At 53.1% G+C, this 23,416-nt stretch overlaps 9 protein-coding genes across 9 annotated transcripts; 6 read left to right on the top strand and 3 right to left on the bottom strand.

Moving 5' to 3' along the window:
• Window positions 1-7: 7 nt before the first annotated feature.
• Window positions 8-1,455, top strand: BXZ73DRAFT_86063 (serine/threonine protein phosphatase PP2A-associated protein; the record flags this gene model as incomplete). Its single annotated transcript, XM_048024064.1, has 6 exons — window positions 8-112; window positions 173-379; window positions 432-599; window positions 655-1,023; window positions 1,072-1,226; window positions 1,281-1,455. The coding sequence occupies 6 exons, from the start codon at window positions 8-10 to the stop codon at window positions 1,453-1,455; spliced, it is 1,179 nt and encodes a 392-aa protein (XP_047883519.1).
• A 226-nt stretch (window positions 1,456-1,681) lies between these two features.
• Window positions 1,682-2,639, bottom strand: BXZ73DRAFT_95317 (ras-domain-containing protein; the record flags this gene model as incomplete). Its single annotated transcript, XM_048026742.1, has 6 exons — window positions 1,682-1,743; window positions 1,798-1,964; window positions 2,019-2,130; window positions 2,181-2,253; window positions 2,318-2,438; window positions 2,530-2,639. The coding sequence occupies 6 exons, from the start codon at window positions 2,637-2,639 to the stop codon at window positions 1,682-1,684; spliced, it is 645 nt and encodes a 214-aa protein (XP_047883518.1).
• Window positions 2,640-4,369: 1,730 nt separating this feature from the next.
• BXZ73DRAFT_86061 (MTHFR-domain-containing protein) lies at window positions 4,370-6,661 on the top strand (the record flags this gene model as incomplete). Its single annotated transcript, XM_048024063.1, has 11 exons — window positions 4,370-4,453; window positions 4,511-4,693; window positions 4,761-4,806; window positions 4,857-4,976; window positions 5,038-5,193; window positions 5,244-5,368; window positions 5,427-5,510; window positions 5,537-5,611; window positions 5,661-6,257; window positions 6,310-6,429; window positions 6,482-6,661. 11 exons carry the CDS (start codon window positions 4,370-4,372, stop codon window positions 6,659-6,661), a joined length of 1,770 nt encoding a protein of 589 aa, XP_047883517.1.
• Window positions 6,662-7,032: 371 nt separating this feature from the next.
• On the top strand, window positions 7,033-9,941 carry BXZ73DRAFT_86060 (peptidase S8/S53 domain-containing protein; the record flags this gene model as incomplete). The annotated part of the gene is made up of 8 exons (XM_048024062.1): window positions 7,033-7,662; window positions 7,718-8,251; window positions 8,307-8,410; window positions 8,465-8,689; window positions 8,772-8,955; window positions 8,995-9,449; window positions 9,484-9,488; window positions 9,532-9,941. 8 exons carry the CDS (start codon window positions 7,033-7,035, stop codon window positions 9,939-9,941), a joined length of 2,547 nt encoding a protein of 848 aa, XP_047883516.1.
• A 229-nt stretch (window positions 9,942-10,170) lies between these two features.
• Window positions 10,171-12,931, bottom strand: BXZ73DRAFT_86059 (MCM-domain-containing protein; the record flags this gene model as incomplete). Its single annotated transcript, XM_048024061.1, has 10 exons — window positions 10,171-10,239; window positions 10,292-10,829; window positions 10,885-11,275; window positions 11,326-11,896; window positions 11,948-12,156; window positions 12,180-12,268; window positions 12,317-12,537; window positions 12,619-12,651; window positions 12,701-12,831; window positions 12,883-12,931. The coding sequence occupies 10 exons, from the start codon at window positions 12,929-12,931 to the stop codon at window positions 10,171-10,173; spliced, it is 2,301 nt and encodes a 766-aa protein (XP_047883515.1).
• Window positions 12,932-13,430: 499 nt separating this feature from the next.
• BXZ73DRAFT_37322 (S-adenosyl-L-methionine-dependent methyltransferase) lies at window positions 13,431-17,822 on the top strand (the record flags this gene model as incomplete). The annotated part of the gene is made up of 18 exons (XM_048017976.1): window positions 13,431-13,780; window positions 13,830-14,484; window positions 14,536-14,648; window positions 14,696-14,953; window positions 15,010-15,370; window positions 15,418-15,721; window positions 15,778-15,871; window positions 15,922-16,082; window positions 16,135-16,175; window positions 16,230-16,246; window positions 16,296-16,469; window positions 16,521-16,788; window positions 16,849-16,866; window positions 16,923-17,161; window positions 17,213-17,253; window positions 17,412-17,506; window positions 17,557-17,661; window positions 17,709-17,822. The coding sequence occupies 18 exons, from the start codon at window positions 13,431-13,433 to the stop codon at window positions 17,820-17,822; spliced, it is 3,408 nt and encodes a 1,135-aa protein (XP_047883514.1).
• Window positions 17,823-17,860: 38 nt separating this feature from the next.
• Window positions 17,861-18,490, bottom strand: BXZ73DRAFT_86058 (YkoF-like protein; the record flags this gene model as incomplete). The annotated part of the gene is made up of 7 exons (XM_048024060.1): window positions 17,861-17,967; window positions 18,000-18,044; window positions 18,112-18,131; window positions 18,194-18,198; window positions 18,256-18,315; window positions 18,367-18,404; window positions 18,460-18,490. The coding sequence occupies 7 exons, from the start codon at window positions 18,488-18,490 to the stop codon at window positions 17,861-17,863; spliced, it is 306 nt and encodes a 101-aa protein (XP_047883513.1).
• Window positions 18,491-18,767: 277 nt separating this feature from the next.
• BXZ73DRAFT_86057 (ARM repeat-containing protein) lies at window positions 18,768-21,576 on the top strand (the record flags this gene model as incomplete). The annotated part of the gene is made up of 13 exons (XM_048024059.1): window positions 18,768-18,914; window positions 18,965-19,028; window positions 19,085-19,320; window positions 19,372-19,635; window positions 19,688-19,781; window positions 19,837-19,906; window positions 19,957-20,123; window positions 20,184-20,338; window positions 20,394-20,708; window positions 20,765-20,931; window positions 20,984-21,158; window positions 21,212-21,365; window positions 21,476-21,576. 13 exons carry the CDS (start codon window positions 18,768-18,770, stop codon window positions 21,574-21,576), a joined length of 2,109 nt encoding a protein of 702 aa, XP_047883512.1.
• Window positions 21,577-21,913: 337 nt separating this feature from the next.
• Window positions 21,914-23,387, top strand: BXZ73DRAFT_86056 (mitochondrial pyruvate dehydrogenase E1 component beta subunit; the record flags this gene model as incomplete). Its single annotated transcript, XM_048024058.1, has 8 exons — window positions 21,914-21,958; window positions 22,008-22,123; window positions 22,150-22,282; window positions 22,358-22,699; window positions 22,745-22,992; window positions 23,042-23,067; window positions 23,088-23,317; window positions 23,373-23,387. The coding sequence occupies 8 exons, from the start codon at window positions 21,914-21,916 to the stop codon at window positions 23,385-23,387; spliced, it is 1,155 nt and encodes a 384-aa protein (XP_047883511.1).
• Between the last annotated feature and the right edge of the window lie 29 nt (window positions 23,388-23,416).

Raw genomic sequence — 23,416 nt, 5'->3', positions numbered from 1 at the left:
CTACACCATGTCAGGCCAAAACGAAGAGCTCTCCTTGCCTTCGTTATTCCACCGCGCTCTCACGACCGCGGCCCAAGCAGTAGACCTACCCACTATTCAAGACGAAACTCAGGTAGGAATGGACTTCAAAGAACCATCAGTCATCGGGCTGACATTCCGCATACATCTACAGAGTCTCATCCGATCAGCAATAAATGACCTTGGCCAATGCAGGTCTCGCATATCAGCGCTCTCATTGTTCAGCCCCAACGAGCACCTCTCGGACATCCCCACGCGCGATTTGGTGTATATCCTCGTGCCATACGCGCTTTCCGAAGTTCTATCTCGGGTGAAGGCCACGGGTAGAGAAGAGCGGCTGGAAATTGCAAACAATGTCAAGGTGCGTTGCTCGCATGTCTTTCTGCATCCGTAATATCAATTGCGCCAGATAGCGATGTCTGGAATCCTTCGTCAATTACCTTGAGTCGTATGAGGTCATCAGCGAAGAGGACAAGACGTTGTACGGCGCCTCAGCTGCCTCTCTCATCGATCCTGCCAAGCGAAGAGAGCTCAAAATCAAGCAGTTTAAAAGGGAGAAAGATATCAAAGCTAGAATCGAGGTGAGTAAAGCCGGGATGCATTATGTTCCAGACCTGTGACATATGGCTATATCAGACGGTTAGGAGACGCACGAACCAAAACGTTGTCGAGACCTCCTCCAATCTAGAGCTCATTGCGTCCATGCTCCCGGCACCTTCAGACGTGTCAGAATCAGAAGACCTGGACAGCGATACGGAAGATGCAATGCGAGAAGGTCTGATTCTGCTTCTGCGATACCTTTTCGCCGAATCCCGGACGCAATTGGAGAGCACAATCCAAGAAATGGAGCTGCTGCGACACGCGCCTCCAGAACCATCCCAGCGATCTCTCGACGACCCTCGTATGGGGAGTAGACGTGAGGAAGATAACATATGGAGGCTCGATCCACCCCTCAACAGAGGTGGACCGGACGGGAAGGGCCCCTTGCTTGACCCGCAAGGAAAGGTACGAGCAGGGACCTGGTGAATGTTCGCGTGCTAATATCCCGGCCAGCCGCTCCGACCATTCATGATACTGCCCTCAAACGCGGCAGAACGCGCAAGAATTCAAGCACAAGTCTTCCAAGCCGATCATCGTCTGCCGACCATGACTATCGACGAGTATCTCGCGATTGAACAGGATCGTGGCAACATCATTTCCGGCGGAGGGTATGGTCGGCCTGGTATGCGCCAGGTTTGTGAAGCTGAACTACGAGTCTACAGGCCGGCCTCTGAACAGCAACCGACCTCTAAAGAACAGCTAACGCTGGACGCGGAGCAGGATGGTACGGCGTTTGGGGAGGATAAGGCTGAAGAAAAAAGGCTTAAAGACGAGTCGTGGGCTCGGTATACAGACGCCAACCCAAGGGGCTCCGGGAACACCATGAACCGCGGTTAATTACTTGGTAAGGGCGAAACGTATTATGTCTGGCAACGTGAACATCACGGACTTTGATCCTACCTGCAACAATATACATGCTCCTGTTGTATCACATCGCACGGAGACGGCTATTACAACATCCTGGATCCATATTAAATAGCGACGCGTGATTGAGGGGATATGTACATGTAAGAGCAGGCAAAGCAAGGAGATGTATGATACGCTCTATCAATGCGCGAAGAGCTCAGCACTGACACTGCGATGCATCGGGCATGTCGTTTTGTGGTGGCGATGTAACGTCGATCTCTGCGCTCACAAAAATCAGCACAGGTCTCAATAGATCCACAGGTCAAGACGCACTCGTGTTCTGGGCTTCGGACGCTTCATTCTCCTTCTCCATCCCGACCAACGACATAGCAATCTTCTTGAACAAGCTCTTGACATTATGACCAGCCTTCGCAGATGTCTCCATAAACATGATGTTCAGCTGCGTCGCTTTCGCGTTCGCCTCCTCGAGAGTCACTTGCCTACAACGACAACATGAGTAACGAACATCGTAGACAAGCAGATTGAGCACGTACCGCTTGTCCGAGAGATCTGCCTTATTCCCCACGAGGACGATGATTACATCATTCCCTCGCTCCGACCGCACATCGTCAATCCATTTCGACGTAGACATGAAGGACTGGCGGTCTTGGGGAACATTAACTTCGGGCACTTGTAGGACGAATGCGGTAACTCACTTGTAATATCGAAGACCACAATTGCGACAGAGCAATCACGGATGTACGATGGGATGAGCGAACGATAACGTTCCTAGGCGAATGACGGACGAATTTTAGACGTATAAGGCGCCAAGCATTTCGCAATAGCGACCAACCTGGCCTGCTGTATCCCAGAGCTGTAACCGGACCGTGCGGTCCTCCAGGTACATGGCTTTGCTCAGAAAGTCAATGCCTATCGTTGCCTGGTATGTGTTGTCGAACGTGTCATACATGAACCTATACAATATGGCGACAGAAGAGACACATCATTCCATGCACTGGGGCCAACGGAGTCCGATAGTCTGGAGATGCATCGAAGTCCACGTACCTTGTAATTAGACTCGTCTTCCCCACACTCTGGTCGCCCAAAAGCACGATCTTGCTGCGTTTCAGTGGAGGGGACGAGAAGTCGGCCGTGACGGGAGTCGTTGAAGACATGGCTGGAGAAGCTGGTGCAAGGTATGCAGTGTGCAGGGGTACGGCGTCGCACGGAAGAACGTGGGGCTCAGGAATGCTTGCTCGCTGTGCGGGACAGCCGAGAGGCTGTTTGCCACTGTTTGGGATGCGCAGGGTTCCTGGCCAGATTAGATAGACGCGACGTCGACGCTAAGGTTGGGCTCAGTCACAGCTCGCCCCTATGCTGAGCACGTGATATTGGCGCTCAAATAAGTTATCTTTGCGCTAGACACCAGATAAGTCCCCTGCAAAGACGCCAGAATGCGCGCACACCATCCCGAACACACAGCAGGATAGTGAGTGGGTGCGCGAGTAGATAAAATCATGCAAATGAACGTTATGTATGCTATGCAGGTGTCGCGATGTCCGCGCGCTCAAGTATCGCCCTAGGGGGAAGCCCACGATGGCTAGCATACTTCTTTGTTGCCCCAGCCGCCTCCGCTCCGTTGAGACCGTCGCGGTAATAATGCTGAGAGTGTGGGCTTTGCGCCTGAAAGAAACTTCCGACACCACCTGCGCAGCGTTCGCGCATGATTTGGCGCGCAACCGAGCTTCTGTGCAGTCGACACGGAGGTCTTCTTCCATCCACGCACAGGAGCGCTGTCGTCCAGATAGATGGCTAGAAACTCTCGCATATCCACGAGACGGCGGTGAAGCTGCGGGTTTCCTGCTTTGAAAGGCAAATATCTCCTCTTCTTCGTCTTTGAGCGCGGCTACAGTAGTGCATCCAGCAGCTTCAGCCCCGCTTCTGTAGCCTCACGCGTGGGCGCTGATTGAAAGCGTCCTCCGGGTCGCGTGTGTGGCCCCGGAGTGATGCTTCGGATCTGATTGGAAGAGGCCTCCGGCGGCGCCGTTTGGGATCGCGGGGACGACAACACAGTGGAGGATTTCGCTGGAAGGTCCGCAACTGGCAGTCTGGATGGCGTGTTCCCGGGCGGCAGCTGAGGTGCTGACTGAAGTTGGGACATCTCCACAAACATGCGGCGACTTCTCTCCTGCGGGACGTGCACGTCGTGGTTCAGCCCTGTGATGCGTCCTTGAAGTGCACGCTACGGTGGCACCGGGGGCTGCATAGCGAGCTCAATAAGAGGTTTTGAAGAGATGGTATGATATCCATACCAGGTTTTCCTTGTTTGCACTCGCTTTCAAGACCTTCTCCTTCATCCACCTGCCTAGGTTCTTCAACCTGGACGCTTTTGCGGTGCTAACTCGACCTATGGTTGTATGCTAATGTCATTCTGACAGGCTTACTCAATAAACTCCATTTCCTGGCGCTTTTATTGACGCCTGAACTGCGCTCGTCTGCGACACCGCTCACGATGCCACTTCCTTTCCCGCCTTCTCTCGCCAAAAGGAGCTCCAGGGAGTTGTAGCCAAATACTATTGGTACAATCCTCCGGAAACAAACCAGGAGAAAATGCTTCATTCAGAAAAGTACATGGTTTACAATGAATCCTCCACCCAGACGGAGGCATTTTGATCACGTGATGGGGCGGGCTGTGACTGAGCCCAACCTTACTTATATCGCCGCGCTTCACAGGAACGCATGCAGACGCCGGCCGCCGCGAAGCTCAAAGCGTCGGCTCACGCTTCTTGGACGCGCCCCGATTTCCCGACTCTGAGTCACAAATGCCCGGCTGCTAGCACTGTTCTCCTCTCTAAGACCGCACATCTGGCCCCGTCTGTTGCGCCCCGGAACGCCCTCGTCCAGAATGAAGCTCATCGACAAGATCGCGCAGCGCGACCCGCACAAGCTCTATTATATGTTCGAGTTCTTCCCGCCGAAGACCGACCAGGTGAGCGCATCGACTCACAATCAATACGGCGCAGGGACTAAGTTTTATTGCTGGCAGGGCCTTGAAAATCTCCTTGCGCGTATTTCACGCATGATGGCGTTCAACCCCATTGCACTCAGTGTAACGTGGGGCGCAGGAGGTTCGACGAGGGCACGATCTATTGACCTGGCAGGTTGGGTTGAAGAGCAAGGTGGAGAAACGTTGATGCATTTGACGTGCACAAACATGGTGCAGGGTACTGTGGAGCTGCATTAAGGGTGAGTCTCTTCCTATCTCCGCGTTCGGGCGATGTTCATGCAGCTTGAAGGCGGCCAAAGAACACAATATCGATAATATCCTTGCGCTTAGAGGAGGTAACAGTGTTTCCACTTCGAGGACTCTCTTTTCACTGTGACAATGGTAGATCCCCCGAGGGGGAAAGAGCACTGGGAACCAAGTGATCCGCGATTCCAGCACGGTGTCGACCTCGTCCGTTACATCAAGACGACCCCTGAGTTCGCAGGTCTTTGTGTGGGCGTGGCAGGTCATTTGAGAGATCATCTAGCGTTGAGCGTTTTGCTTATTGATACACCCGTTTCCCACAGCGTATCCCGACGGGCACCCTGATCACGATACGGACGAAGCTGGCGAGCTGGAATTCCTCAAGCAGAAAGTGGACGCTGGCGCAGACTTCATTGTCACACAGCTTTTTTACGATGTTGAAGCCTTCGAGGTGTGGTTGGGGAAAGTCCGGGCCAAAGGTATGTGAATCGTATTTGTGAGTCGGTTGCCTCCTCACCTCAAGAGTTAGGCATTACCGTGCCTATCATCCCGGGAATCATGCCTATACAGACCTACGCGTCGTTCCTGCGGATGACTAAACTGTGTGGTACTAAGGTCCCTGCTAAGATGATGCATGAACTCGTTCCTATCCGTGTAAGAACGTCTCATCTTTTCTCAGTCCACTGTATAAGACTCAAAACAACAATTGTAGCATGATGACCAAAAAGTCAAAGACTACGGAGTCAAACTCGCCATCGAGATGATTCAACAGCTTCAGAAGACGGGTATCCGGGGCGTCCACTTTTGCACCATGAATCTGAGAAGAGTGTTGCGCGGGTCCTCGAAGGCCTGGGTCTGACAGAAAGCATTCTTTCAAGCAGCAATAAACTCATTGCAGTGGGTACTTTGATTACTGACGCAACTTTTGGAACTCATGTCCATACAGGATGAGATTGGCCCACCTGAACGAACAGTCACCCCTCACGCAGCAGCCGATCATGCGACCAAAGAGTTGGCTGCCGCTCCTCAACCTGAGAGCGAGGCCGGCAAGGGCGAGCTGAACAACGCTGCGGACTGGGATGACTTCCCGAACGGTCGTTTTGGTGACTTCAAGAGTCCGGCGTACGGCGAGACCGATCGATGGGGGAGCTCTGCGCTTCAGAGCAAGGCATCTTCCACTCCGCTCTCACAGTGGGGTAACCCAAAAACCATCGACGACCTTACCGACCTGTTCCTCAAGCACCTGCATTCAAAAATCACCGCTACTCCTTTCTCAGCGACTCCGCTATCACCGGAGTCGTTGATGATATTCCCGCACCTGGAAAAGCTAACAACGAAGGCCTGGTGGACCGTTGGGTCACAGCCCGCGATCAACGGAGCGCCATCTACAGACGAAGTGGTAGGCTGGGGTCCGCGAGGAGGGTATGTGTATCAGAAGTGCTTCGTCGAGTTCTTCGTCGAGCGAGCAGATGTAGAACGGATAGTGAAGAAGATCGAGGAGGAAGGAGGTGGCTGGTTCAGTTATTTTGCTGGAAATGTTGAAGTGGGTCACTGCACAGTCTATTCGTCTTCGCTTCTGAACGATATTTCTCCAGGGCGAACTCGTGACCAATGTTCCGGAAGGCGGCAGAAATGCCGTCACCTGGGGCGTATTCCCCGGTCAAGAGATTGCGCAGACGACGATCATCGAGGGCGAGTCATTCTTGTCGTGGAAGGTTAGAATGTGTTCTATGCGATGTACGCCCCCTCACCTCTGTTTGGTACCAGGATGAGGCTTTTTCGATTTGGTCGGAATGGGCGTCGTTCTACCCGCCGGAGTCTGAAGAGCGCCGTCTCTTGGAGGGCATTCGTGATCGCCGATGGCTCGTCAGCCTGGTCTGTCATGATTACATGAACCCTGCCGCGCTTTGGACATTCTTGTTCAAGGGGGAGAAGCCGCTGCTATAGCGAATTGGAGAAGAGTACACATCGATGTATCTATAGTACTGGCACACATGCTGCTACTAGCATTCACACGACTTCAAACATATCGCCCTCCTTCCTGTGAGCGCCAAGAGCAACATGTGCATAACATCTGAGGTACTGAGCGTGAAGGGGCCAATGAGTGCGAGTTTGAGGCTGCTGCGCGCTGGGAGTGGGAGACACCTTTGCGCAGCGGGGATTGGATGCGGTGGTCACGAGCCGCTCCTGCGGTGTGGCGACGGCGAGCGGTAAGAGCGAGGGCATCTGTTTCTCCTTCCGGCCACGCTTCCGCCCTCCCTCCCTTCTCTCTCTCTCCTTCCACGCGCAGCACGTCTTGCTGCACCGCGGCGCGCGCCATGCGTCTGCCCCTCTCTCTCATTCTCGCCGTCCAGTCCGTCTTGGCCCTTCAGCCCGCGAAGCGCTTCTACCAGACACATGACTACTATGTCATTGAACACGACCCATACGCCGGAGCATCGCTGGACGAAATCTCTCGGGCCCTCGGCGTCGAGATTGTGGAACAAGCAGGGCAGCTTGTCAACCACTGGCTCGTCCGTACGGAGAAAGGTCTCAGGAAGCGCGATTCCAATTCGGACCCTGTCCTCCGTTCATTAGAGGCCATCCGAGAACAGGTCCGCGCACCCGACAATGTCCTCGCTCGCTCAGAAGATGTCTCTCAGAGTCGTCGGATATCGAACTCGGTACGAGTCCTCCTCCCGCAGACTCTCCGACAACGCACCAAGCGCGCCCCACCGCCCATTCGACCGCCACCGGAGGACATCGAAACTGCATCGGCCGCGGCGCAGCGGCTCGATATCCATGACCCTTTCTTCACGAAGCAGTGGCATCTCGTCAATGACGAGTTCCCGGAGCACATGATGAACGTCACTCCGGTGTGGGATATGGGTATCAAGGGCAAGGGTGTCATCACCGCCTTCGTCGACGATGGACTGGACTACACCAGCGACGACCTTGCGAACAACTTCGTGCGTGCACTGGCTGATTCCTCTCCCCGCGTATTGCTAAAGTCGCGTCCATCAGTATGCGTATGGCTCGTACGACTTCAATGACCATGTCAACCTTCCTACCCCCGTCCTCTTCGACGACCATCACGGCACTCGTTGCGCCGGCCAAGTGGCTGCCGTCAAGAATGATGCTTGCGGAGTCGGCATTGCGTACGAGTCTAAGGTTGCTGGTATTCGTATTCTCTCGGGTCCCATCTCGGACGTGGACGAAGCCGCTGCTCTCAACTACGACTACCAGAACAACTCAATATTCTCATGCAGCTGGGGGCCTCCAGATGATGGTCGGTCGATGGAAGGTCCGGGGTATCTCATCAAGAAGGCAATGGTCAATGGCGTTCAGGAGGGTCGTGGTGGGAAAGGTTCGGTGTTCGTCTTCGCAAGTGGGAATGGTGGCCGACAGGGAGACCAGTGCAACTTCGACGGCTACACGAACAGTATATTCTCTGTCACCGTCGCCGCCATCGACTTCAAGGGGCTCCACCCGGACTACTCAGAAGCCTGCGCAGCGAACATGATTGTAGCCTATACCTCGGGTAGCGGGAACCACATCGTGAGTCCCTCGCAGGTATATCTTCGGGCAATGTCGATATCTTTCATCATTCCAGACCACGACGGATCGAGGCAAGAACAAGTGCTCAAGCTCGCATGGAGGCACCTCTGCGGCTGCTCCTAACGCTGCAGGAGTGTTTGCGCTTGCTCTGGAAGCCCGGTGAGTGGCATGCTGTGCAACGAGCTGCATATGTGCTGACTGCTTCGTTGACAGCCCTGATCTGTCATGGCGAGACGTCCAGCATCTCTGTGTCCGTACGGCTCTTCAAGTGAACCCTGACGACCCTGACTGGGAGATGACTGCTGCCGGTCGCCCATACAGCTACAAGTACGGTTATGGTAGCTTGAGCGGCATCGAGTTCGTTAAGGCTTCTCAAACATGGAAGACCGTCAAACCGCAGACCTGGATCGATCTTCCAGTTATCCAAGTCAATAATGGGTCCATGGACTCCTTCGGGAAGACTGCAGGGGCGAGAAGATTCCTGCTGACGGAATCGAGAGCAAGCTCACGATTACACAAGAACTCTGGACAAGCACAACTTCGAAGGGTTGGAGCACATCACCGTCCGGGTATGGATCACTCACACGCGCCGCGGAGATGTCGAGGTCGAGCTTGTTAGCCCGAAGGGAGTCAAGAGTATTTTAGCTGCTCGTCGTAACGGAGACAGTGCGGACACAGGATATCCGGGATGGACCTTCATGACGGTGAAGCATGGTGAGCGCTCTCTCGCTTCATTTTACTAGTCTCTCATGCATCCACGTAGGGACGAGAGCCCTCTTGGCGACTGGACCATCCGTGTCTCCGACCAACGCAAGGAGGATCAAAGCGGTGTCTTCTTGGGTTGGACTCTGAGCATCTGGGGCTCCGTCGCAGATGAGGTCAAGAGCCACAAATCTTACGTCGTGCCTACCGACGAGCACGACGAGATTCTTCCGCCGCCGCCCAAGACAGTTGCGGATCACGATCACGCGACTACGACCACGGGGACTGCTCAGTCTACCGAAGTCCTGGCTACCACCACCGCCACCAACACGAAGACCCTTGTTCGTCCGACAGAGCATCTCCCGACCGATCACGGTCACTCCGAAGGCGAAAACACGAAGCCCGCGTTCACTTCCGACAAAGCCGTCGCAACCGGCGCCCAGGACCTCGAGACCTCACCGTCCGCATCGGTTACGCCTACACCTGACGAGGGATGGTTCTCCGACCTCTCAAACCTGGTCTCGAACCAGGCTTGGTTCTTTGTCGCCCTCGCTGCCGTCTTTGTCTTCGCGGCGCAGCGGGCCTCTTCTTCTGGCGGCGTGCCGTCCTTCGCAAACGCCGCGCCAACTACACGTCCCTCCGAGGCGACGATGAAGTTGCGATGGGCTCCGTCACTCGCTCGAGCACCGGCGGTCGCACGAAGGAGCTCTACGATGCCTTTGGAGAAGTCTCAGACGATGACGAAGTCGACGAGGAGACCGCGCTCCGACCACACTCGATCTCGCCTCCACTGCCAACCGGCCTCCACACGGGCTTCCTCGACGATGATGACCCGCCGACAGCGGGTAGCCAACGCGCGACGCGCTATCGGGACGAGCCTGAGTCCCCCGTGGGCTCAAGGGAGGGTGACCGGTCGGAGAGTCCGGCGAGTGGGAGTGGGAGTGGTAGCGGAAGTAGCTGGGAGCATGCATCAGAGACGCGACCGTAGTATACATCCGCGTCCGCTGTGGTTTCTCCGTAGTTCGCGTGGGTTGCGTTGGTCTAGAGAGAGCATCTGTATTCATCGTATCTTATGCAGGGACCAGTAATATTTATGTGCTACATAACAGTACACAAGCAAACACAGCAAGTCGCAGAGCTCGAGCAGTTCGAAGCACGTGGAGTACAAACAGTATGGGGTAATCGGGCAATCGTAAGTATGAGGAGCGCCAAAGAGTCTAATCGGTTTCGATGAAACGCAATTTTGAGTTGTTGGCCACGCGAGTCCAGACGTCAAGACCCTCGTACTGTGGGGAACACCATCAACGACAGTCTTCACGACATAAATGCAGTACGCACCTCGAGAATGGTATCCATGAGCTGAGCTTCAGTGAAGCCGCTCGTAAGCACTCGGGAACGGATGTCGACCATGGACAGCTCCTCGACGTCTTCCTCTTCATCGTCGACGTCCATGTCCCGCTCTCCGCCCGACCCCTTTCCAAAACGCCTGGCACCCCGCGCACGACGACCCTTCTTTCCGCCCTGCGCCTGCTTGGCCATCTCCTTGATGAGACGGAAGATCTTGCTGACATCGGATCGGTCGTGGTCGCGCGCGTCTTCGTCCTCGTCGTCGAGGCTCTTCTTGCTCACCTCCATGAGACGCAGCGCCTCGTCGACATCCGCGCGCTGAACAAGGTCTGAGAAGCGGAGACGTGCGAGGGCCTGAGAAAGGCGAAGGACGCCGAGGAGCGTACGCGCGGAGATGTACGTGTGTGACTTGGCGTTCGCGTCGTCGTCCTTGGACCGCTTGCGGAGGCGAACATACGAGTCGACGACATAATTGGAGACGTCTGCCGGCACCGTTGGACGGTATTGTCGTGCGCGGGCGATGTAGTGGCTAGTCAAGTCGATGATCAGCCGAAGTCTTGAAATGGGCAGATGAAGGTTCTTACCGAATTAGAACAGGATCGACAACTTCGAACTCGAGTTCGGGGTGAGTGTTATACATGTGGACGTGGGTGACATGGACGGCGAGCTGCTCGTCGTCCTCACGAGTGGGCTTGTCAAGAATGAGGAACATGAGGTCAAAACGGGATAGAAGAGCAGCCGGTAGGTTGATGTTCTCTACAGGGGACAACTTGGGGTTGTATCGACCGTACAGCGGGTTTGCAGCAGCAAGAATCGACGTGCGTGCGTTCAGCGTGGTGGAGATGCCTGCCTTGGATATAGAGATCGTTTGCTGTTCCATGACCTCGTGAATGGCAGTGCGATCAGACTCCTCCATTTTATCGAACTCGTCAATACAGCAAATGCCGTTGTCCGCGAGTACGAGTGCGCCACCCTCTGCGGTTTATCAATGCCCGTAGCTTGCGACAAACAAAGTGGATACGCACCGAGAACCATTTCATCCGTTACTGGGTCTCGCATAACGGCTGCAGTTAAGCCCACACCCGAAGAACCTTTGCCTGTGGTGTATACGCCGCGCGGAGCAACCTTTGAGATATACTTGAGGAGTTGTGACTTGGCTACACCGGGGTCGCCCATGAGGCAGATATTGATGTCCCCGCGGATCTTCAGACCGTCGCCCATTTGCTTGGTCACGCCGCCGACGAGCAGGAGTAAAAGGGCTTTCTTGACGTCGATGTGACCATAGATTTCAGGAGCGATACTTTGCGTAAGTTTGGCGTAGAGGTGAGGGTCGCTGGAGAGCGCATTGATATCGCGTATGATATCGGCGGTCAGTTCCATGGCACTGTATTGCTTCTTGAGTTGATGAATGTGGTGGGCTTCAAGGAAAGTGTCGGTCAAAAGTCCAGCACGTATAGCTTGGTACCCCGTGTAGGGAATAGGGAGGAAGATGCCACCCAAGTGAACGATGTCTCCGGGGCTCATTTGACGCGTCAGTGTACCATTGACATGCACCGTCATAGAGCGAGGGATGTGTCCCACAGGCACTTGATCAGCCTGGGAGAAAGTAAGAGGTGGTAGAACGCTGAGAGAGGTACGGGCACATACCATCTCCTGTATCTTGACCTCTTGGAAAGGACTGAAGCGACAGGCTCTTGTCTGCATATGAAGAGTGCCATGAATCCCGTTCTTCTTGCAGCTGTCTTCATTCTGGCAATCGTAGATCGGAGCGAACTCCTTGTGAGAGATGTCTTGGAATGTTTCTGACCCGCACGAGTCGCAGGTGTATGCGTTGACAAGAAGGAGCGGCTTGACTTCTGATACACGCGTTACAATCCACGGACAGTGATGAGCCGACCAAGATGAGCACCCTTGACATCTCGTACAGCCATGGCAATATCAGAGCGCAAAGGCTGAAAGTAAAGATTACTGAAAGGCGGTCAGATATCGAGATGGGAATGAATTGCGGGAACCTACTATCGTCGCAATAGATGGTCAGGGAAGTGCTGTTGGCCGGCTTCAAGGTTTTGGTTTTGTGCTTTACGTTGATGGAGGATGACATCTATAACCTCATCGTGCTCGCTGATGTCTTTGGTTGGTTCAGGCATTAGAGAATCGATGACTTCGCTGAAGAGGGAAACGTAGCGCCGCGCGTTTCGACGGATCCGGGAGACCAGCTCGGCCACGGTACGTTCGTGCTAGATAGGGATGTGTCGGAATGGTGGGCGCTTCAGAGAATGAGTGTGTGCGTACCTCGAAATGTCCTCAAGATCTATAACAAGCATTTGCTGCTCTCTGTTGGCCACCCGTTGCTGAAACGGTGTTGAGAACGCCGTGCAAAGCAGACTGGAAGAGACATACCAATTGTTGCATGTACTTCAGAGCTTTCTGCCGCCCCCCATCGGCATTGTCCTGAAGATCAATGTCTGCCATCCCGTCGACCAGATCCTTCTCTTGTGATGTAAATGTGGACAAAAACTGCTCGATGCGCTCTGGGCCCGTGGTGAGATGGTGGCTGACGCGCTTTTATCGGATAAACACACCTTTCTCAGCATGATAGTCAACGTCAATGTTAACCACAGGCAATGACATTGTGGTTGACGCGTCAAGATGGGAGAGAACGCGAGAGTGTGAAGCTTGGAGGTGGGGGTGGAGAGGAGAGGATGAGCGCGTCTCGACGCGTCTCGCGCGCGTGCTTCACGCGCAGACGCCGGCTCTCTTTGCTTTCAACTACGACCTAACATCCTCGCCCTCTGCTTGCCCTGTGTCCGACAACCACCTCCCACTGGACTTGCGGCGCGTTTTGTCCCGTCTCGCACACACCTCGACTGTCCGGCTCCTCCGGCGACCTTGCGTATTACGGTGAATTCAGCTACCCCCGGACCCCGGCTCGTGTTGAGACGTCAGAAGCCATCGTCGTCTATGTCAAAAAAGCGGCCAGCAGGTAAGGTGTGGGTGGAGATCCCCTCGCGGAGAATAAAAAGGTGTGTTTCTGTGTTTCATGTGTACGCTACCGCCCTGACAGCTTGGTGTTAGTCGCGACGCAAGTGAGTTTTCTTCCATATTGGCCAATGGCGCTTCTCTGTGGCTTATGAATACCGCAACAGCGGACAAGTTCACTTTGGATGAAGACCTCTCTCCTGAAGACGTGGTTCTTCACGGAGAGACTGCAGGCTCCGACGACGGAGACGACGACTGCATTCCCGTCCGGACATTAAGTGGCTTCAGCGTCTTCAACGCTCATAGTCTTGAATTCGTGTCGCCACTTACGGTCCTCATGAATGTCCCGGGCACGTGGACCGCGGTTGGGATTGCTCATCCGTACACTGAAGAGGAGGACAACCATCCGACTAGTGCCGGGCAACTCGTTCAGCTTTCGGAGCTCCTCAGTTGCAGTGTGCACTGGGTGACGCGCTCAAAAGGCTCATATACCATAGACCAGTAAGCTTTTCTTTGTGATGTTTATACGTGCTCAATCACTAGTGTCCAGGCATATCTATCTTCGCACTGCCTTTGCCTGGTATCTACTGCGGACCCCATCCCCGGCTTATAAGCCATACATTGCCACATTTGCCTCCTGCCACCAGATCATGCAGTCCCTTCTCGAATTAGCTCTGAGGACCCCGGCATGGCCACTTCACGACATCCTCAAGACTCTGGGATTATCTCCCTCAGATGTAGAGTCCACGAGTTTTGTGAGCTGCATTCACTATAAGGTCATACTTATGCTGACTCATCTGATACAGCAAGAATACTTCACTGCTGCGATGGATGGGCTTTCCACATATCAGGAAGAGTTCTACCGAAGGGTTGTTCAAGCTCAGTGCCTCAAGTCTCTTCCATCCCCACCTACATCCCTTGACCCTACACACTATTGCTTTCTACCTGTGGCACAGGCAGCTGAGCAATTTGTTCTCAAAAGACATTGCTCTACAGTTGTCACTCCAAAAGTGGCAGCTATTGCTCAGTCACTATTTTCCCAGGTCTTGGAGGTAGTGACCTTTGCATCTGCAGAGGAGAAGAGAACAGGTCCTTCTGGTGTTCATCAGGAGCACAACTCCAACCCCCATTTCATAAAATGGGGTCAGGCCTCCTCTATAAACCATGTCTATCAGAGTGTGGGGATTGATGGTGTCATCTACTCAGTGAGTGATATAGAACATTTCTGCATGTGTAGGCTTACAAGAGTGCTATAGGCAGGTGACATCATTATGGTGGAGCCTGGAGAAGACACTTATAAGCCAAGGGCAAAGAATGCAGAGACCAGCCAAGCAAGCTGCCCTCAGAACAACTTTGCAAACACAAGATGGTGGGCTCTATTTGTGAGATCTTATACTGAGACCTGATCTATCTCAGGTTCTGCAAGATTTGCTACTTCTTTGAAGAAGAAGGCTCCAAGTCTTGGAAGAAGATGTTCCATGCCCAATGGCTCCAACATGGTGCTCAAACACTGCTTCAAGAATCAGCCCACCCTAGAGCCCTCTTCTGGCTTACAGAATGTGATGACTTGCCATTACAGTGCATTCTCTCACATTGCAATATAGTGGATTGGCCTGTTGGAACTGCAGAGCCTCCTGAAGATGTTTTTGTATCAGAAAATATGTTCTTTACAGGGTATGTTTTCTGAATTGGCTGCTATCAGAATAGCTTTTGTTCACATTTTTATCAAGCCTTATCTGGGATGCCAATTTCCATGCATTCATACAGCTCCCAAAGTCAAGAAGAGAACAGGCTCTTGCTCATTGTCCAGCAGCTAAACCCTGTGTAGCTTGTGGGCTTCTTACCATTCGTGAAGAAGCAGAGGACTGGAACCCTCTGGATACTGGAGGTTTCTCACATGATGGTGTTGACTATCATGTTCATGACTTCATTTACTACCATGATTCCCACCAACAGGGGCTTCTTCAAGTTGCTCACATCATGCAATTCATCCCTACTTCAAGTGGGAGATTGAGTGAAGTGGAAGTCTGCTGTCTTGGCAGATATGACACTGTGTTGCATGATACACCCACATCCTCCCCCCTTGACAATGTAAGTGTAGGTCCATCCAGTATGAGCAAGCATTGATCTGTGTACAGAGGAGACTTTTCAAGACAGAGGCTACTTTGCTGCTGAAAGCTTCCTCCATTGAGGGAAAAGCATATGTCAGCAATCCTTCATCTCTCAGGGAGAGAGAGGAGTGGTGTCAAGAGGATCATCACTTCTACTGTGATCTGGAATCAAGCTGTATCCATCCAGAATCCCCAGCTGATCTCAGTCCCCTTCTTCCTCATCAACTCCCACAATGCCACCCATGCCTTCAGTCTGTGCACTCTACCCTCTTGGAAACTAAGCAGCTTCTAGCAAGTGCTAGAAAACTCAGGGGACTGGAACTCTTCTCAGGTATGTATTGTAGTGTTCTATTACAGTTGCAATACCCAATCTGACCAACTGTGCAGGGGCTGGTGGATTATCAACAGGCTTGCATCAGTCTGGCTTTGTTGATACAAAGTGGGCTGTTGAATTTTCTCCTAGTGCTGCAAAATCCTTTCAGTAAGTGCTGTCTCACACCAGTGGTTATGACTATTAATGCATTCCTCCAGGATCAATCATAAGGATGCAGCTGTATATTGCATTTGCTCCAATTGCCTTCTGCATCACACCTTAGATATTCACAATGGTGGATCTCCCCCTCCTTTACAATGCCAGACAGGGGAAATGCCTGCTATGCCCAAGAGAGGGGAAGTGGACTTCATATATGGTGGTATGCACAAGATTTGCAATTTACTTCACCATACTCACTGTCACAAACACAGGCCCTCCATGTCAGAGCTTCTCCAGAATGAACCACCATAGAGTAAGTGGTTATTATTTTACATACCTGCACTGGGACTCATGCCCTATTTTGCAGAAAGTTGATGATCAAAGGTATTCAACTTGGGTTAGATGGGAGGCATTTCACTGAGTGCTTCTGTAGGAGTGTTCTGATCTGCAACATGATATCTTATGTGGAGTTTTACAGGCCCTTATACTTTCTTTTGGAGAATGTGGTTGGACTTTTGACTTATACCCTTACTGGCCCTAATCAAGATGGAGAGGCCATCAAGATGGGGGTTGTCAAGTTCATCATGCGTAGCCTCACAGCTCTAGGGTACGTAAATTTCGCATTTTTGGCATGATTATAACTTGAAATCAAGTGCAGCTATCAAGTTCAGTTTCAAGTTCTACAAGCAGGCCAATATGGAGCCCCACAAGGGCGCAGAAGAGTTGTCTTCTTTGGTGCTCGATCAGATGTCCCCTTTCCTCAGTTTCCTGCTCCTCAATATGCATTCCCCAAGCTTACAGGCCTAGGGGTCACAATGCCTACTGGAGAGCGTCTGTACCCTCCATTCTTTTCTGGGTTTATGGACAATGGGCATCAATGTGCACCCTTCCCAAGCATTTCCATCAATGAGGCAATAGGAGATCTGGTCAGTCAATGACTGTCTAAGCTAGATCAATGATATTTCTAACACTAAATTGCATTGCAGCCTAAGTTTGATTGGCAAGTGTCAGCTGAATTGCAGATTGCATTTTTCTCTGATATATTTTGATCTTTAGGAAGAATCCTTGCAATATTCTACCCAGGCAAAAGAAACATATGCAAGACATAGCTGCCAGGACTCTCCAAGGGATCCCTTCACTCAATGCTGTGACCCAGGAGAAGGGTGACCCAGGTTTCAGAGATCCTGTCCCCTATATCTCCCAGCCTATGAATCGATACCAGCATCACCTCAGAGATCCTCAAGAGGATTCTGTGTCCTACCACTATACCAAGAAATACTCTGCAGTGGTAGTTGAGAGGTGAGTCTGACAGTCATCAAACATGGCACTGGTAGCTCACAACATGTTTAGGACTGTCAATGTACCATTGGTACCCAATGCTGGATTCATAGGTGAGCCTGGATCACACTTACTGATGACTATCATCATCTGATGCCTTCATCCCCAGATTTGCCTCTGCTCTCAAGGCCTTGAAGAAAGAAGATCATTAGGTGAGTGAGGTCTTTCTGAAGCCATGAAAGAGGCATCTGAATGTATCTGATTTTATTAGACATCTATGGAAGATTGGATGGTCAAGGTCACTTTGGGACTGCACTAACAACTGTCAATCCAAGTTCAAAGGGAGGCAAGGTGCTTCACCCTGAGGTGAGTTAGCTTAGTAGGAGCCACCATGGTCTCACTCATGGCCCACCCAGCAAAAAAGAGCACTCACTGTGAGAGAATGTGCTCGAGCACAGGGATTCCCTGATAGCTACATGTTCTGCTCAACAAGCACCAAGGACAGCAAGATCACTGAGGATGTAAGACATTTCATACCAAGTATATTCACATCCTAACATGAACACAGCAACTGAGACAGATAGGCAATGCAGTTCCAGTCCCACTAGCACATGCTCTTGGAGTAGAGATTGGTAGGGCCTATACCATGTACCTGAAGAGCATCCAAGCAATTCACCTATAGGTAATCTCAGTATACCTCTCAATGTATAACAATATACTTTACCTAGACTCTGCTAAGATCTGTTCCACCCGAGCCACTTTGCTTTCATTCCCTGTTCCTGGAACAATATCCCTATCCACCCGAGTACCAATCCTGATGTCTGTAGCTACCCGGGGGCCCCCTTGGAATGAACAGCACTGTGGCATGCTTGGATTGCCTGTGTAACCTCTGACCATGGCCCCTCTAGTCCAGTCATATGGCACAAAATCGTCCTGAGCCACAGTGATATAGCATAGCAAACATGACATACCAATGTTTGTACCATAGCCACTATTATCAAAGGACATGTGTCAAGGACAGTGGCTCAACATGTGATAGGAACAAAGACTTACTGCATCTGAGAGATGTTGGTTAAATGTGAGACACAGAGATGATTTCTGGAGAGTGATCATACCTTGTACTTCAATCCACTCTTCTCCAGCACCCGAGCACACTCTGCAATGTACTCGGCAACCTGTCACAATCAATGGACAATATCTTTACTGCCAGAGGATCACGAGCATACCGATGACTCTCCTGTCCCCATAGGAATCAGACAAAAATCTGGATAGTAGATGTCGGTGAGACTGCATATTCGTGAGGTCTAGAACAGACAGACCTGCTACTGCATAGAGTTCACCACTGGCCATATCTGCCGAGATCTCGCGGACAATAAAGCTTTGGGTGTCGATTATGTGCGTGGCAGAACAGCAGGCTGGGAGTGTATCCAGAAGGTGAGCGTTCGTGACAAGGTCGCTCGGCGCGCGTGAGCGTTCGCATCGGCGAACCGCTTGTTTCCCCCCTCCACCACCTCTTCCCCGACCCTTGCATCCCTTCGCCATTTCCCTCCAACACCCCCCTTCCTCATGCTCGCCTCCAGGACATGAACTTTGCACCTGCGCGAAGATATACTCGACGATCGACGTCATGACAATCACGACTCTCGATATTCCCACTCTGAAGGCGGTCAAGAATTCTGTGATTGGCAACCGTACCGCGAAAGGTTCATATGGCAGAGACGAGGCTTTCGTATCCAGGTATGACTTTCCGTTGAAGCATTGCCCCCGCATTAAGGTCTTCGCAGGCTGGTCGAATGCTTGAACGATGCAGTCGTGATAGCGGAGGCGGAGGTCTCCACGACCGACGTACGCATTGAAGCCGCACATATCATCGCGTCGTTGTCATACGGTACGCGTCTCTTTCTGCATTCTGTTCATTGCTCTAAGACCCTACGCTATCCATAGGCTCCCCCGATGCATTCAGAACGCTTCTGAGGGTGAACGCATTACAAGCTTTGCTCTATGCCGTCTCAGCGTTCGGCCCCTCCGATTCTGCGGCTTTGCGAGGAGCGTTGGCTCGTGCTCTCCGTGCTCTATCCTGTGCTATTGCAGACGTGGTTGGACCGTCGCAATGGGGCATCGCGCCATCCGTATCGGACATGCGTGCCGAGGCCAAAGCGGCCGTGGACTACTTGTTCCAGGTCCGTTCCCGTCAATAATGCCCTTTCACGCGTTAACATGCAGATGGTCAGCCCGAAGTCTTGGACCTTTATATTCCCCTCCTCGTGGACCCTTCTCCGCAGGTCGACATCGCTATCGCAGAGCTTCTTTCGTCCTCTGTTCGAGACTCTTGCCACCGATTGAAAGTCTCGGCTTGGTGCCCTCCCGCAGAACGGAAGGCGGAGGCGAAGGGGAAACGCGGATGGGAGAAGCGTGACCCTACGAAGTCGCCGAGTCGACAAGGTGGATGGATCGCACGTACGCTCGTGGCTCTCCTCCAACGTAAAGACGTGAAGGTGCGTGCGTTCGCACCATTCGTTCTTGTGCGAATATCCAAGTTCTTCTCAGGTTCAGGAAGCCGCGCTATCGGCGCTGGCTTCAATCGTGAAAGACAACGAATCTCTGGCCGCCCGACTCTCGAGATCTCCTCCAGGACAAGAACGTACGACAGCCGATGATCCTTCTTACTTGCTTGAGTCGCTCATTCGCATGCGCAGCACCGTTGTCTACGATCATGGTCCTCGCAAAGTCTCGGAACACGGATCTCCAGCTTGCCGCGGTGCTATGGTGAGTTGTCTTTATGTCGGCGTGTTTGGGCAATCTGCTGACCGGCGTAGCGCGACTCATGTCCTTCGAGCCTCGTCTTTGACGGCGATGTCGCACAGCAGTGGGCGTGCTACTTCCGAGGAGGCCATTGCCATTACCATTCTGCATGTTCTCGTTCGAATCATCGGTTCGTCAACGGCGAACAACCATGCACGTGCGAAGGCTTGCTTCATCGTTTGTAAGCTACGTTCCATGTTCAATGAGTGTACCGTGTGCTCACTGGCATACTTCTGCCCAGATCACCTGGTCACAGATCATATGCCATTTTGCGAGTTGGCATTCGATCGAAAAACTCTTCACGAAGTCGCGCATCTCATTAACTCTATCACCCCGACCGAGAAGTCGACAGAGGCTGAAGAAGACGAGCCCGAGAGCGTCTCTCGTTTGCGCGAGGTCTGCTCACCACGTCCCGATATATGGACACGTTACTGATTTGGTCTCGCGATAGGCCGCTCTGACTACGGTTGCCTCAATCTCGCTGTTCTCGACGGATATCCGCAACGCAGTGACCGACGAACTACAATTGATCCCTGCCATCCAGGCAAGCTTGAGACATCCTTCAGTGGGAGTGCGACATGCGGCCTGTCAATGTGCACGAGCCCTCAGCCGCGGAGTATCTGCATTACGGACGAACATCATCGACACTGGGCTCGGAATGTCCGTTTTCACTCTCTTCATGAAGCAGGACGAGGATCGACATGTCATGCACGCTGCCACTGCGGTAGTCTGCAACCTGATTAACGATTTCTCTCCTCTACGTCTAGTAAATCAACTACTTGTGGTTCTAGTTGACTTCAGTACTGACGGCTTTCATGACAGACGATCATCGAACAGGGCGCAATGGAACGATTGGTTCAGCTTCTGGACACCGAGGATCCTGCGTTGCGACTCGATGCGCTGTGGGGATTCAAAAACATTGTGTACAAGGCCACACCCGATCTGAAGCGGCAAGTCATGATGTGTATTGGGTGGGATAACATGAAGCGGTGAGCGCACACTCTACGTGCACGTCGCAAGTGCAATGCTCATCCACAACAGCCTGCTCGTAGACGAAGATCCCCGTCTGCAGGAGCAAGCATTTCATATTCTGCGCAATCTCGCTGACGGCACCGAGGAGGTTGAGGCAATGCTAGCTGAGATGGGCGGTAGTGAGGTCTTACTCGACCTTCTGGTTGACGCGATGGACTCGGAAGACGACAACGTCGTCCTACAGGTCCGCCGACTCACCTAAACATGTTCGTATCCAGACTGATTCCATCGCCATAGGCCGTCTTCTTACTGGCCAACGTCGCAAATTACCCTGCCTATCAGAGGCACATCCTGCTCGACAATCGCATTCTACGTCAACTACGGGAATGTTTGGTGGACGCGAAGAGGGAGATCCGACTGCCGGCAGTCTCCTGCGTTCTGGAGCTTGCGCGTACCAATCCTCGCAGCCACCACGCGCTGCATGAAGCGGGATTGACTCGACGCTGCGACATATGCTGGAACATACGTCGCATGCCGGCACAAGTCCTATCGCACGAATAGCTAGCGGGCGGCAGATGGGGATCGAGGATGATCCACAGATTCAGGACAAGGCGCGGCAGGCGTTGTCGTGGATAGAGCAGAACACCGATATGGATGTGTAACCGTAGACGGATATCGCGGCTGTTCCGGATGGACGTGCTCTCTTGCTCTCGGGCTCTGTATCGCTATCCCGGAATCGCTGGCACAATGTATTTTTCGACACAGGAGTACGCTAGTGTGCAGACCGAGGTGTGGCCGGTCGGCGACTGCGACGAGACGCGTCGTGCCAGACTCGCGAACCGATCCGGTCGCGCGCGCCTTGGGGCAAATGGTGTGACTTTGGGGCGTGACCGATTTCTTCCGAGGCGCGTTGGCCGACACGTCCCGCGCACGTCTGCCTTTTGCCACTTCACCTTCGCCGCCAGCGACCCGTCCCTCGTCCTCCATCCCCCTCCAGTCATGGCCTCTCTCGCTCGGATGCGCACCGCTTTCCCCCGCCGTCTGGTATGTGTCTAGCATCGCGCGGGCGAGATGCTTGTCTGACACCCCCCAGCCATTAGGCCAGTACGCGCGCCTGCTCCAGACCGCCGCGGACACGACACAGCTCACTCAGGACGCGTCGCACTCCCAGCCATTCACGGTCAAGCTTCATGAGGACTCCTTCCGCGGGTATCGGACGGACACCCCTAGCCTAGAGTCGAGGTCTCCAAAGACAACCTCCTCAAGTGGTACAAGCAGATGACTGTCATCCGTCGCATGGAGCAGGCCGCCGACGCTCTCTACAAGCAGAAGCTCATCCGTGGTTTCTGTCATCTTGCTATTGGTCAGGTACGTGCTCGCAGGATGGTGCGCATGGCGCGCGTGAGAAGGCTGGAGCTGAGCTGTCGGTGACTGCGCATATAGGAAGCCATCTCGGTCGGCATTGACTCCGCGACGACGTTTGACGACAACATCATCTCCTCATACCGCACACACCCCTTCGTCGTTCTCCGTGGCGGCACTATCAAGAGCTTGATTGGCGAGCTTCTTGGTCGTGTCTGCGGTGTCTCGAAGGGCAAGGGTGGCTCCATGCACGTCTTCACCGAGGCCTTCCAGGGAGGTCACGGTATCGTCGGCGCGCAGGTTCCGCTTGGTGCCGGTCTTGCGTTTGCGCAGAAGTACAAGGGCGCGAAGAACGCGACCTTCGCGATGTACGGGGATGGTGCCAGCAACCAGGGCAGGTGTTTGAGTCGTACAACATGGTGCGTCATCCGCGAATCATACGATCACGCGTCTCAATACCTTTCGTAGGCCAAGCTCTGGAACCTCCCTTGTATCTTCGTTTGCGAGAACAACAAGTACGGTATGGGCACCTCAGCAGAACGCAGCTCCTCGAACACCGAGTACTACAAGCGCGGTGATCTCATCCCTGGTATCCAGGTGAATGGCATGGACATCATTGCCGTCCACCAGGCGTCGAAGTTTGCCAAGGAGTGGGTGAACGATGACAAGGGTCCTCTCCTTGTCGAGTTCGTCACCTACCGTTACGGTGGTCACTCGTGCGTCTCTCACTATGAATAAATTCCTTGACCTTATCTGCCTTTACAGTATGTCTGACCCTGGAACCACCTACCGTACCCGCGAGGAAATCCAGCGCATTCGTTCACCCAGGATCCCATCCGCGGTCTTCAGCACTACATCACTGAGTGGGGTCTTGCCTCTGAGGATGACCTCAAGTTGATCGACAAGCAGTCCAAGACCGAAGTCGACACCGCTGTCGAGGAGGCGAAGGCTTCTCCCTTCCCCGACGAAAAGGAGCTCTGGACCGACATCTACTCTGCTGGTACTGAGCCCCCCATGATGCGCGGCCGTGAGCGCGATGAGGTGCGTTCAAGCCTGCACTGTTCCTTGTAACATTCTGACACGCTCTTGTTCATAGTACTTCGTGTACTAATTGGGTCATGACTGGGTGGAAGGATGTGG

The sequence above is a fragment of the Epithele typhae genome (assembly GCF_022376455.1).
Source record: "Epithele typhae strain CBS 203.58 chromosome Unknown BXZ73scaffold_1, whole genome shotgun sequence".
Lineage (NCBI taxonomy): Eukaryota > Fungi > Basidiomycota > Agaricomycetes > Polyporales > Epitheliaceae > Epithele > Epithele typhae.
This window is presented reverse-complemented; position numbering and strand designations above follow the sequence as displayed.